The sequence below is a fragment of the Motacilla alba genome, chromosome 3 (genome assembly GCF_015832195.1).
Source record: "Motacilla alba alba isolate MOTALB_02 chromosome 3, Motacilla_alba_V1.0_pri, whole genome shotgun sequence".
Taxonomy (NCBI): Eukaryota; Metazoa; Chordata; class Aves; order Passeriformes; family Motacillidae; genus Motacilla; species Motacilla alba.
In genome coordinates, this window is record NC_052018.1 from 107,561,974 (window position 1) to 107,576,720 (window position 14,747).

The 14,747-nt window shown below is 39.4% G+C and overlaps 1 protein-coding gene across 7 annotated transcripts in view; it reads right to left on the bottom strand.

Moving 5' to 3' along the window:
• The window catches only part of MACROD2 (mono-ADP ribosylhydrolase 2), an 844,207-nt gene that overhangs the window by 658,708 nt on the left and 170,752 nt on the right, over positions 1-14,747 (bottom strand). For all 7 annotated transcript variants that reach the window (XM_038130850.1, XM_038130847.1, XM_038130846.1 and 4 more), the window contains one exon: positions 2,631-2,660. In XM_038130850.1, the coding sequence (XP_037986778.1) occupies positions 2,631-2,660 (30 nt within the window). The remainder of the gene's footprint in view (positions 1-2,630; positions 2,661-14,747) is intronic.

Below are 14,747 nucleotides of genomic sequence, written 5' to 3' on the forward strand. Positions count from 1 at the left end.
AGTGATTTGCAAACATTTGATCAGGAGGTGAAAATAACTCTTCCCAATTAATTTGTGTTTAATTCTGAAAGGATTTCAAACAAAGAACAGCTCAAAAGCAGCTCAAAATCACAACACCTGTTGCATAAGCTTGGACAAATGGAAATTTCCAGTTTTCCTTATCTGTAAAACTAAGACATGTATTCCTACCTCCAGCAGTGATAGAGATTAAATTAACGAGCACTACCGAGGAGATCTGAATCCCATTATTGGAGAAACTACATTGGTATTATGCATTATCATAAATATTCAGCATCTGCAATCAAAAGAAGGCTTTGGTGTTTACGTATATAATAAAGTTTTAATAATTCACTATCAATATTTCACACAGAGTGCTAGCATCACTTTCTTCTGGATAAAAGAAAAAATACACCCAGAATTGAAAATCCACAACCATTCCACTGGGAATCAAACAATTTCTTCTACAGAAAAATGCCTGTGGAGAGTACCAAGCCATTTATCCAAAAGCCAGGGGCTCCAGGCTCCATCTGCCTGTGCCCAGGGGTGTCTCCATTTTGTGCACCCCTGAGCAGGATCCAGCCTGCAGACCACACACACTTTTCCCTTCTCAAAACATGCACCCTGTGGCACCTGTCCAAAATCTAGAGCACTTCGGCAATGAAATTCTCAGGATTTTTATTCAGAAAATTTGGAAACCCCAAGCCAGGGTACTCTGAGGACATCAGCTGCCCTACCCATGGGCAGCTGATGGCATCTCCACACATGCAGGCCCTCAGCCACGAGCAGTCACCCTCTAAGCCATAAAACTGTCAGATTTGGTTATTTTTCCTGTGCCATAAGCAAGAGGGTACGTTGTTACCCTTCCACCAGAGATCAAAGGATGTGGGATTAGGGTTCTGGCCATGGGGGCTGCAGCAGCTCGTACGTGGAGGAACTCACTGTGTGCCCAAACCCAACCTCCCACAGCAGCTTCCCCACAACCCCAAAGGTACTGTTTTGTTTTGTTTTTTTAATGGCAGTAAAAGCCCCAAAGGATGTCAGGGCAAGAGAAGGGAGGGAGGGGCAGCAGCATCTTGAGCCGCCATCATCTCAGCCTACCCTGAGGGGAAAGAACATCTTTTTAATTGCCACGTTTAACATATAAAATACATGGAAAATCCTAATTTGACCCACAGCACAGGCTCATCCCATCTGCTGCAGAGGGAGAGCCACATTATCAAGGGCCACACTGAACAGACATCAACTTCTGAAGTACAGTCCAGCTGAATAAATAACGTGGAAAGTTAATAGCCAAATCCTTTCAGCAGCAGCAGTGCTCAGGGAACCTGATTAGAATTTGAACATTTGCATTGATTTATATTTTTTTTTCAATGTTACCAGCTGGGAGCAAGTGCTGGAGGGGAGGTACAGGAACAGCTCTGCAGAAACAGGAACAGCTAGCAAAGGATTACCTCCTAAAGGATTATCTTTTAAACAAAGAAAAATTTGGTATACTGCAAACAACTAACTCAAATCAAAAGAAAGATTAATCCAACAGGATTAACAGGTAAGGCTGCCCTGTACTTCAATGTCCAGACACACAGCTGAAGAACGTGAATGGTTTTATTTAGATTATTTTATTTAGTTGTCAAGCACCTTTTCATAGTCCAAAATAAGAGCTGCCTGTTCAGTTAAAACAAAAGCTTTGACAACTTAGCCTGCAGCCTCACAAGCAACAGAGATCTGTCTTTTTTACAGAGCCCTTTCCTTTACCCTTACATATGTAATCTCTGACCAGAGTTCTTTTAACTCCCACCAGGAAGGAGCATTAGTTGCTGCCTGCACTGCTCCTGCGCAGTGAAATTTCCAGAACTGAGCTCTCTTACTTCCCTCTGGGTGGCAGGGAAAGTCACTGAAACTGAGCTGAAGCTCTTCATGAGTTCATCTTCCCTGAATTGTTACCACTGATGCAGATTTTACAGCCACAGTACTACAGAAATACCAAAAGTAAAATAGCATCACTCTACTAAAATAAACCAGCATCCATGTATTTGGAGCAACACAATGATACGTACTTGAGCATCCCTGCCTTAGCAGTAGACATGTTAGCAGTGTTTGACTTGCACCAAAGATTTGTATTGAAATCTACTTGACTATTCTGGCAAGCAGAGCAAGGTAAGCAACCAAGTTTAAACCATGACAACATTATTAAAATTTTTTTAACGTACAGAGATAAAGCCACACTCATTTACTAAAACAACATTTTACTGTATTTTAATATTTCCACATTTCTATTAAAATTGTTTATTAATCATACATTTGAGATTCCCCTGGGGTAAATTAAAAAGCCTAAATACTTAAAAACACCACACAGCGTAAGGCAGTTCAGCAGTTCTTTTATGTATTACTCAGCCTCATATACATGTCAGCCCCTACCTTGTCCCAGAGTTGAAAACAAATTCAGCAGCAGTTGCAAACCTCACCTCTTGATAATAGGAAAGATTACGGACTTTGATGAATTTTTCCATCTAATAAATTTACATTTCCAACTTTTGAACTTATATTCTTTTATAACCAACAAGCCTATGCATTGGTCCAGCATATATTTTATGTTTGTTTACGAGTGAATTAAGCATTATGCAAAGACTCACCTCCTCCACCTCCAAGAAGGCTGGAATTAGCTGTAAGAAAAACAAAAAGGGAATTATTAGCATTGAGCTTCCTAAATATACATGGAAGCAAAATAGAAGATGTTTCACGAGAGATTGGCCATTGTTTCAGTAACTTTGCTAATCTTCCCTTACCCGAAAACACTTAATGCAAAAACAATCACTTATTGTAAATTGCAATCACCAACTTTACCTCTGAAAATGCAAGCTAATAAATAAAACAATAATACAATTACTACAGTTAATGCATTGAACAGGCTATGAAATTACAATCCTGCATTTATGATTTTATAAACCGTATTCCTTGGTGATTACCAAATTAATTTAAAATTTTCATTGTAGAGAAACTTAAATAGACTTTGATGCAACTTCTGATTATCTCTCCTTGTTTCCTATGCCATGGGACCTTTGGGGATGATGATGAGAAATCCTGGCTCCATTGATGTAAAAGGGTTTGTGCAATTGAGCTGGGATTTCCCTCAGCAGGCTTAATTGACTCAGCACCGTAACCATCCAGCTACCCAGGCCAGAAGTTGATAAATCACTTATGAAAAGCAATTTTCAGAGCATGGTGATACAAGATGGTCCTTCAAATTAAGCTAGCACAATTGGAGTCATGCCAAATATTTTCCTTTCAGTGCCTAGGCACAAACAGAAGGAATGCCTAAGCTTCTAAACCTGTCCTTTAGATATGTGGGAAACAAATCCTTGTTGTATCAGAATATATTTAAAACAAAGTAAGAGCACGAAAGAGAGACACAGCTATTTCTGATAAGTAAAGAACAGATACCTCAAAATACGTCCTGCTCCAGGACAAGGGTATAGTAAGATACCTAATTTATTCTGTGTATTTTCTATATGTTCTTGTTCATGTCATTTTCCTCTGTCTCTTCAGTAGAAGTATGTGAACAGCAAATTCCCTGCTGTTGAGGGTTTTTTTCATCACTTTCTTGAGACTTTTACGTAAAATTGACAATTATCTTCATTTTCTTATTTATCAGATATTCTACAAATGCCTTGGACTTAACATCCATTTTCAACTCAAACACTTGCAGCCAGCTTTCTGTGACACTGCAGCAAAACTGCCTTCATCAGAAAGCCAGATCTTCCATCACAGCCAAAATCCATGTTCAAAAGTACCTCTACATCACTCAGTAAGTACTTCTACATTCATCAAAATGCAATGTTCTTTAAAGAAAAAAAAATGCAGCTTTATATCCAGCATAGCTGACCATATCAAATCAAAGCAAACTATAGAAGTTACTCATCCTAGGGTTAGTTGTCCTGCTGTCACTGAGTAATCATTGAAACCAAGACCTAGAGAGAGTCTCTCATGCCTTTTCCTCATCCAAGTCTGGCTCTAGTACTCTGGAACATTAGATAAAGGAAAATGGGACAAAAAAATCCTTTTTTCTGAAACAAAGTAATTTGGAGCCATTTTCAAAGAAGTGTTTGTTCAGAGAGACAGAAAGGTTGGAGCAACAGGCACAAAATGGAAAACTTCAAAAGACAACAACAAGATTATCTGTAAGTGATGAACATCTCTTGCCTATCCTCTCTAAAGTGCTAGCAGAGAACAAATACTGCCATGTATGTATTCCCTTTGACAAACACATAATGATGGTACCAATGCAAAGCGTCTACACGCATTTAAAGAACATCAATCTTGCTGTATTTACCTAATTCTTGCCCTGCCTGAAATTCACTATTAAACAAAGAAACAAATAAAACCAGCCTCACATATTTCTACAGCTGCTTCTGAAGACCCCCTGTAACAGGTAACATCACTTTCCCTGCAGTAAAAAGTACTTATCTGCTATAGAAATCAGGACAGCTCTTATCACAAGAAACTAAAGGAACAAAGTGTCATCTACTGCCTGCTATTCCAGCTTATTTTTTGGCACTGCAGAATACACCTACAATTAAACTATTCTAATCCTTACATGAGTCACGTTCTAGGATTTCAGTTATTATGTTCAAGAGATTTGAGACACACAGCTAAAACCTGTCACCAAAGTTTCCACTGCTAAAAAAGTTTCTTTGGATACCCAGCCAACATCCCCATTGCAAACTTTCATTCAATGGCTTCTCAGAGAATTGTGTTTCTCTCATTAAGTTTTCCTGACAATGTTCACCTTGCCAATATTTTCCAAAAACTTCTTAATAATGTAAGTCAGCACCACCCACTTCTCTATAGAAACAGTAAAAACAGTTCAAATGGGGTTTTGGCTACAATGCATCTACTACAGCTATTGAAAATGCAGCAATAATTCACAGGGATTATTTATTTTTAAATTTTGCTTGCATAATAGAAGCAAAATCAAACCATCTCCCTATTATTCCAGGAAAGAACAAGACTGATGTATATTTACAGCTTCTTTTCTAGAAAGATTATGTGTCAAAAAGCAAGAACTTTTAATTTCTGATTTTTCAGATGCTTCCTGAAAGGTTCAATAAAACACGTTTCTTTCCTTATTTGGGAATGTCTTACCACTACAGAAGTGATTTGTCACTTAGCACCTAATGAATCTTCTCCCACACAGAGGTCAGCACAGCCCCATGGCTGCAATCACATCGCATTATGTTGGAGCAAGCACAGCCTCTCCTCTCAGTCCCTCTGTGGTTTATCTGCAGCTGCATTTTGTCCATCAGTGCTCCCAAACCATCAAATCTTGGAAAACCCTTTGGAAAGTGCTCCGGCTGTAGAGGTTCAACTATGGGTAGCTGTATGAGCAACCAGCAGAAGATCCCAGAAAGCTTTCAACCTCCAAACTTGAATGCCTTACGCCATGTGCCCTGAGAAGCTCTGGGTGTCACCACGTGCCCTGAGAAGCTCCGGGCGTCCCAACCCTGGCAGGGCTCCTGGCTGGACAGGGCTCTGAGCAACCTGCTTGAGTGGAAGGTGTCAGCCCAGAATACCTGGCCACAGCAGGACAGCTGGAATGGGATGATCTTTAAGGTCCCTTCCAAATCAAACCACTCTATGGTTTTATGATTGCAGATTGTAAACGTATCTTGGCTAACCCCTTGTTCTTATTTCTCGTTTCCAGAGCTGCGCAAGATTCTCAAGTCACAGGAGACTTGGGGTGAGAGGAAACGGGAAGATGAAATTGCTACCAAGTTACCAAGGCAAAGAACAATAAAAGAAAGCAAACAAGAGTAAGAGAAGCGCCAAAGAAATGTGCACAAAGGCTTCTTGCACCTCATTTCGTTCCCCATATCACCCCCTCAAAGTGACCTGCCCAACCTCTCTGAAATTGCCTCCTGAAAAACTAGAGTCCACAACAGATTCTTGGGTATCAACTCCGAAAATCTACTCACAACAAAAACTTGAAATGTTATTGTAATATATACACAGAGTGGCCAGCAGACAACAGACTGCTGTGCCAGACTGAAATACAACACACATTGATAGAGCCCGACCCAAAACATCATTGGTGATGGCCCTAAAGAGGCAGCAGAGGTGAGTATTCATTTAATTTTAAATATTTTTGCCTTCACCAGTAACATAGGCTTCAATTTTTTTAAAAATTAAAAAAAAAAAGGCACCACATCCAGGGACCAGTTCCTGTGGTGTCCTTTAAACAGCAGCTTCACGATGACACAAATCACAGCTCTAGAGATACTGTGCATCACCACTGCTTTAAAAGAAGACTTGAATGCTGCATTCTGAGAGACAGATCTCATCTTCACAGTCTGCCTCAGTGCAGTGAACAGAAATACATCTAGAAGTATTAAGATGGCTTTCAGCCCTTTAGGACTGGGTTTCCTTTTGCTAGGGACATTAGAACAAAAAAGTGTTTCTACCAAGTTCAGCCTCAACCTTAAGAAATCCAGTCTAAAAAAAAATCACTTTAACAAAAAAACAGTATCTAATCACTAAGGAAAATATTTTAGCCCTTAATGAGATCTTTATAGTCCCAGACTCCATGAGAAATTCAGTACTTCAAGTTACTTAAAACCTCAATGGACTAGATAAATATGCTATTTTAAAAGCACCAGGACACCCTGCTAAAGAAAGGCAATGAACACTAGCCTGCGGTACCCCGAGAACTCAAGTCTTGCTTTAAGAAACAGAATTATTTCCAAAAAACTAGTGTGGGGAGAGAAGGGAAAAAAAACAAAGAAAACAAAAAACCTGGAAGGAAAGAATTTAAAGCAAGCTTAGTTGCTCATGATGGAATACCCACAATGAAAGCTCAGGTTACTAAAATGGATAAATTTTAATAAGGAATACACCAGCACATTTGACAAATAAGAACTGGACCTCAGTGTTTTAAACCTCAGCCTTCTTAAAGGATTATGTTGTGTTGGGACTCATCCCCATACAGGCCACCAATTGCTGGTGTCAGTGCTCGGTACCAACCAGACTATCACCATCAGTTTATCATCTTACCACAAAACTTTCATACCTTGTCTCTGTGAGTTCCCACAGGCAGCTCCTCACAACACTGACTCCTTTTCTCTTCCTTCTGCGTGGCTGGTGACTCCTTCCCGTCCCTTGCACGACCACCTCACCCTCACTGCTCCTCACAGCACGGCCAACAAACTACAACTGGCCAACCCCCCTCTGCATCAGCTAACCCTGCTTATAACGCCCATCCTTATTGGAAACACCTGTGACCTATTAAGGGCAGGGCTGTTCCTACTCTTTGGTAATTAGTACAGGTGCAACTCGTCAGGGGTGAGATTGCCTTCAGCACTATCTCCCTTCTCCCACAGTCCATCCTCCGACAATGTCCTATCACTTTCCAGTAGTTTTTTGACTGAATAAGCAGATCAGAAACTCTGGTGTGGTGTTAATATTTTCCTCACTGCTCTCTTTACAACAGCATTCTTACCAAACAGTAAGATTGTTTGAAATTTTGAGGAAAGCAATTGAATGCTGAAGAAGTTCTCCTCAAACAAAACAAAAAAAAATCTTCCTGCACAGCTAGCCAGAACCTACAAAAAGTGAAGGAGGACACTTGTATGGGTAGGTTGAACAGGCAATTGCAGGTACAGAATTATTTTTCCTGCTGTCAGTTCTGAGGAATTTAGAGAATAGGAAAGGTGAATAGCAATTTTTGTGACATCTCAGGAGATAAGACACTTTTAGCTTTGTTAACAACACGGCTGAATAACTGTTTACTTTTTGTTGGCACATACTCATCTGACAACAATTTAAGAACATAAATTCTTCTGGGAGCATGTCTTTGTCAAGTATTAATGGCACTAGTAACTTAAATTGACATCTATGTCATGCAGCCATGCATCTGTCAGTATAATAAAAATATAACTCTAAAAGATTAGTTGATATTGTCTGACTTTGGCAGCAGATGTTTGAGCTTATTTTGATGTAAAAAAGATTGAATATTTTTGTCAATACTTTCTAATTGTGAAATTTATTCAAGGAGACAACTTTATAACTGGCAGTATTGTAAGATGCAAGACATTCTATTGCCTCAGACACCATTTTTATTCATCAATAAAACATCATAAGAGGCAGCTGGTGAGCAGAGTAACAGTAATTTACGGAATGGGAAGCTACATTTCTTCTACATGTTTTGTGAGACATCCTTACCTGTCACTGCATTTCATTTCATCTTCTCTCAAGAAACCAGAGAGAACAAAGAGGAGTGAGATAACAAATGCACCTTGTACATCCAAACATTTTTTGCGAGAGATGTGTTTGGGTGCCTTAAAGTAAAAGGCTTCAGGCTTAAAGATCATGAAGTCATTTTGCAGCAGGTACAGTAAATAAAACACAGTCACCACTCTGTTTAAAATGATTTCCTGCATATAAAGCCACAGCAGCCAAGAGAGGTAAAATAACATTATAACAACAGACTGGGCCAGATTGGCAAAGTTATGTCAGTGGCAATGATGCAAAGCAGAGACTCCCGGAAATCAGAAAACCACTAGGCCTAAGTGGCCTAAGTGGCCAAATAAGATTGACTTAAAACACTTAAGTGGCCAAATAAGATTGACTTAAAACACTTATGTAACCATACCCCAGAAACAGCTCCAGAATACGGGTGGTACAATTTACAGAAGATTTCTACAAACAAGTTGCTCCTCTCCAGGTCTGCTTGATCAAGAGCACATCATACTCTCAATATACACTCAAAAGACTTCAGCTTCATTCCTAAAAAACCTCCTTTTCTCCCCATAAAACTCCTCTGTAAATAGACACAAACGTTTACCCAGTCTCATTTTATTCGTAATAGGAAGAACCAACTACAAGCTCTCTTTCTAAAAAGCCAAGATCCCTAGAAGCATGACCAAACAATTCAGCTCACGAAGTTTCCATCATCTTTGTTTTAGCAAAACAGATGATGTGGGATACTACAGAAGGAATTGAGTTTTCCATGTCTTACCCTTTTTTTTCGATACAGAAACTGCACAGTACAAGTTAAAGATTAAAAAAAATAATAAAACTTAATGGAAGGCTTTGTGCAGTTAGAAGCACAGGTTTTGTATTTTGTATTTGGAACCAATAAAATAGCTTTGTGGCTCACTTGTGATACTCTCTTCCCCACTCACAAATGCTGTACAGAGAACAGATTTTTTTAAACGAAGGTTTGCTATCTTTGCAAACAAAGCAGTCATTGTCTCTAATTTCAAGCTTGTAAAAGGTTTGTCAGAGGTAGATGAAGGGAAAAAAAAATAATCAGCATACTAGTAAGTACTCTGGAGTTGATCCTGTCAAGGAAATTGCCTTCACAACATTCTGAATTCAACAAGGAAACAATAATTGACATGAGGTCTCAGTTATTTTTCTTCTTCTGATACATTACCAACTCAATACATGATATGCATTTATGCAAGAAGGTTATGTTTAAAAGTTATATATTTCATCCATTAAGCTTCATCAGTCATATGCAAAGGATCTCTGAAATCTGATACAAGTGAAAAAAGCCACCAAATGCACCAAAGACCCAGTGCAGGTAAGGCAGCAGACAGCAGCATGGGACAGAAATGAGCACACAGCTATCAGGATAACATCTTCAACTTGGCCTAATTGGAGGCATAACTTCAAAGCAGAGGGAGCAGAATGACAGGTTTTTTACCATCCAGTGAAATACAGTAATTGCTTTAATGCAGGGTGAAAGAAAATTAACAGAAATTGAAGTTGACTAAGACATCCTGAGAAAAATCCATGAGAGAAGGTGTTTGGCCCAGAGTACTTCCTAAATGCTGCTGTATAAACTTCCATATGGACTGAAATTTAGGCTGCAGCTTTAAAAGAAGCCTAAACTTTGCAGTAGCCTGAGGACTCCACCAAAATTGCTTCTTGGTGGTAAAGGCAGACAACCACAACAAAAAAATGTAACTTAAAAGAATATCCCAAAAACCAAATGAACTTGTATTTTAAAGAATTGTCCCAAACACAACTACACAAAGCACTTCCAGGTGAAATTTTTGCAAAAACTGCAGTTCACACTTTCCCACCAATGAAATTCATACTTCTCATGCCCGTCCAGTGGTATTTATTTCAGCTAGACAGGACCATGTATTTCAAAAGAAAAGAAAGTGATGAAGAAGGAGAAGGTTTCCTGCCAGTGCCTCCAGAAGGACAGTTAGAAGAACCTGTTTGATGAGGCTGATGTCATCCTTGGGAGGGAGAAGACGACAGACCTGTTGAATCAGAACCTGCAGTTTGCAGGGCAGGAGTCAGAAAAGGCTGAAAGTGGCTGGTGAACACAGAAAGATCCATGGCCATGTTTTGTGTGTGCCCCTCTGCAGAAGCCTTGCTCATTTTCCCCGCTCCTCTCATTTTGGGAAACATCAGAAAAGCACAAACCAGGAACAATTTCATTCTAAAACACAGGGTGATAAATTGTCACACGCACTACAAGATGATAAAAGGAAAGAGATTAATTAAGATTTGATCCATTTTGTGCATCAGTTTGTGATTTGCTCAGCCACTTAAAAGTTGCCTTCTAGATCATTAAGGTATTTAACAATCTAGCTGAGCTGAAACGTAAAGCAACAGGAACTTCCTTCAGCACAGAATAATGAGGACAGAGATATTCAGGTCTACTAAAACCCATTCTTCATTACACAGTTTAGGCCATCTGTGTGGTTTGTAAATGCAACATTAAAGGGAATCAAAGTGCTGCAGTATATAATTAATCCATTTAAGTAGAATCATTATCAATATTTAAAAGCCTCTGCAAAATAAAGTAAGACGTGGTCCAAGGTTCTACTAGCACAATTAGAAAAACAGTTTTGGTAGTAATTGTTGCAAAATAATTAGTGAAATTTATAAAACTCGTGCATCTTTCTAGTATCCCAAAGGAACTAGAATATGTTATCTGGAAAACAGGGAAAAAAATTCAGAGTGAAGTTCTTCAAGCTTTTGTTGCTTTTGTCTTTTCAAAATTACAGCCAGCTCTGAACCTATCAAAGTCTGCCTGTATCTTATGACCTTTTTCTTCTATTTTTAAAACATAGCTATGGTACTTATGGTGTAGCTATATATAAATGAAACTAGGTTTCATTTCAATATTTTGCTACAAAGAAAAACTGCCTAATATTTAACTTCTCCAAGGAAAAATGTCAGACTACAAAAAAGCTGTATTAAAGCAACACTTACCCTCTGAAAAATGAAAACAAAAGGCAAAAAAACCCTAACATATTTCAGTCCTGAAACATTAATATTCAGCACTCAGGCTTCATATAAATTTTAAAAACCCTAATTTGTTATGAAGTCAAAGACCACTGCTGGAAAGACGCTACCTGGGGCCTTGTCCTGCCATTTTTTCATGGGGCAACCAGCAGGAAGAGTTCCCCTGTGGTGCAGGCACATCCCACACGGCCCCTGTTTTACTCCCAGGCAAGCCAAGCAAGGGTAGTCATGGCTCCAGCTGCAGGGCAACCTCGGTGTATTTTCAAGTCAAAGTAGCAAATACCACTGTTTTTTCTTAGGATAGTAACACTCATGAACAATTCAGTTTAAAAAAAAACAAACAAAACAAACAAACAAAAAAACAAGAAAAAAGGCACACCTGATGTCCTACAAAACAGAAACAGCCCTGGTGTTTTGGTTTGGTATGGTTTGGTTTTTTTCAGCTACACAGACAAGACTTCACTTGCAACTTTTGCCTCCAAGTTAGAGGAAGGCAAGCTGTTATTGCACTGTTTTTGCAAGAGCAGCCTGGAAGGAAGATTTTGACAATGAATTACAAGCTCCTGCGAGCAACTAGCGCAGACTTGTAGGAGCTGAACAGCCTGCAAAGCACTGAAGTTGACTTTAAAATGTGTCCAACTGGGTGACTGTAACATGCTCTGCACATGATCATGTTGCATCACCTCTCTAATGATCCTTTCTTTATATAGCCTGAAATTAGAAGCAGCTCCTGCTGTGGTCTGTGGGAGCCACATTACAGAAGAAACAGAGGATCTGGTTATGTATTTTAAAGTCGTGGGGGTGTTGTTTTCAAACATAGGCCCAAACTGTTCCTATAGGGCTAAATATTTGTATAACGACAGTCATGTACTCCTTTGTAAGGGAAAGTGGAACTTAATAACCTCAGTATTTCAGTCAAACCAGAAATAATGCATTATGGTAAAATACAGACTGGACATCATACACTGCCTCTAATAATATTGTCCCAAATATTTCTGTATCCTGCTGTCAAATATACTAGCCATACTTTTTCTGAACTGTCTGTTTCAAAAAGCTAGAGCCTAAAAAAAATCTGGAGAAGACCATAAAAGACAGTAAGAATAAACTGTAGCCATCAACTTACTCTACCAGAGACATCAGAAACTTCCCCTTTTATGATAAAAGTAAGTCAGCTTAGTCAGATCGATCATCCTCTCCATTTTACTGCTCTTGGAACGTACAGTCCATGACACATCTTAAAATGGAGAAACATAAACTAAAGTTTGAAAAAAAATACTCTTAGCCTACTGTTTTCACATTCCCTGAAAACTCTAAAAACTCTATTCAGGAACTTTAAAGAAAAGGAAGATCACAAATAATCAAAATGATGGGAAGGCCTGAAGATATTTTCAAAGGCATGACAGAGCCAAGAGCCCAGATGAAATCCCTGGCAATGACAGATTTTAGATTGTGTGGGACAATTCTTTGTTCCTGTCAGCTTGTGGAAGGTTTCTAATCTTTCCTAGCTGCAGATGCTCACGGTTTGTGATTTATCCCAACAACCATCAGATCGAGCTGTGCTCTGTGGTTACTTCCCTAGCGAACAGTGCCCTGCACCCCATTTCCCTGGCCATCACCTGTGCACCTGCCCCTTGTGCTCCCCATGGCTGCCTGAGTAAGAAAGCAATGAGTTGATTTGTTGAACTCTTAAGATCCCTCTTTAACACTACGATTACAGGCACTTCTTAAAGATGAGGCAGATTAAAGCTATTATCCAAAAATTTGCAGTAAACAGGCAACTTTGTCATAAGGTGGTGCATTCCAATAGGTAGTACCCGGCAGAAGCTGCATTAAGGCTTCGATGAAAAGTTTACTGAGGTTATGCTGGACAAGGAGCTTTCATTTTCTGTGAAGCACAACAGGAGGGCGGGATGTTGCACTGTCAACGCTAATAATGCCATGCAGACAGAAAAATAATTATCAAGCTGCAACTCCTAATCAATAACTTCATCATATAGGCTCCAGTGGGTCATCCTTAGAATTCCGTGTCCTTGCTTCCTGGTAATTCCACTGGTCAATTTAGATATGGAAATGTTGCCTGTATCAAGCAGGACACATGCCACCTTGTCATGCAGGGCAATTCCCAGTCAGGCAACATATTTCCATAGTCTAGATGAGCCAAGGCTTCAGGATGCAGAACACGCGTGGAAGAATGATTTCCCTCCAGAGCTGATGATGACAGGCAGGCACTGTCCGGTGGCAATGTGGGACATCTGTGTTTTGTGAACCCAAGGCAGATGATATGAATTCACCCTCTTGTGGCCAAGATGCTTGTGGTTAATTTGCCACCACCACCACCACAAGCACTTCCACCACAAATCCTTTCAGCCATAACCGCTACCCAAAACCGCGAGAACTGCTCATACTTGCTATTTTTGCTACTTTTTTTTTTTCATTGCTTCTAGTCGCAGTTTGCCCACTAATTCAAGAGTAATATCAGCACGTAAAACAAGTAATAGAACACATCTGCCCTTTTGCCTGGGCCACAACTCAATCACAAGCTATTTTGAATAGCCTACGAAGTGTTCTCACTGAGAGTTTCAATAAAAGGGACTGTGGCTTGTGAATCAGAGCTTAGGACTGAGAACAAGAGAGAAAAATCCTACACACAATTTCTACAGATAAATAAACCAAAGATAAATTGGGGAAAGCTGATTAATCACTTCAAAGTATGCTGCTCCTTTTTTGTGCTGTTACTGAGCATTTTTAAAGTGCTGCTTGAATAAGGACTTCTCTGCTTTTGGTTTACCAAAGTCTGAAAGGCAAAAAGGAAGACAAATAAATGTAGCTCAAAAACCCCGCTGGGAGGAACGTTGGTTCAAAAACCACACTGGTCCAAGTTGAATCATTTCACTCCGAAGTGCTGCAATATATACAGCCCATCTAGAGCAACTTTCTAACGCCTTGCTGTCAATGAGATGATATTTTAATGAGTTATTTTTCCTCCTGTACTTTACCTCGAGGAAAAATAAAGATCTTAAGAAGCTCCAAGCTTTCACATAGACCATCTGAATCCAGGATTAGTATGTAACTCCCAGTGGTCTATTCCATGTCTAGGAAGTATAAACAAGGACGCTATAATCTAATCTGTGCAGAGCAAACACTTCATTTCACTATTCTAATACTGCTAGAGTGATTTATGAGGCAGCTAAGTAATTCTGAAAAATGTACTAAGAAAACAAAGGCAAAATTAGGCAAAGTACAAACACTGCTTATATGAATACAAAGACCAGTAATGTCAAAGGATATCAGGGGCATCTTATGCCACATGTAAGCACATCTGTGAGGCAGGTAAAGTATGTTTTTATAGCTGTTCAGAAAAGAAAATGATGAATCATCTTTTACAGCTCTATATAAAAGTACTTTTTTAGTGGCAATTAATAGAGAGAGGCCCCAGAACAGCAGTCACATGCTCCAACCATCAGGGAGAAATAAATTATATGACA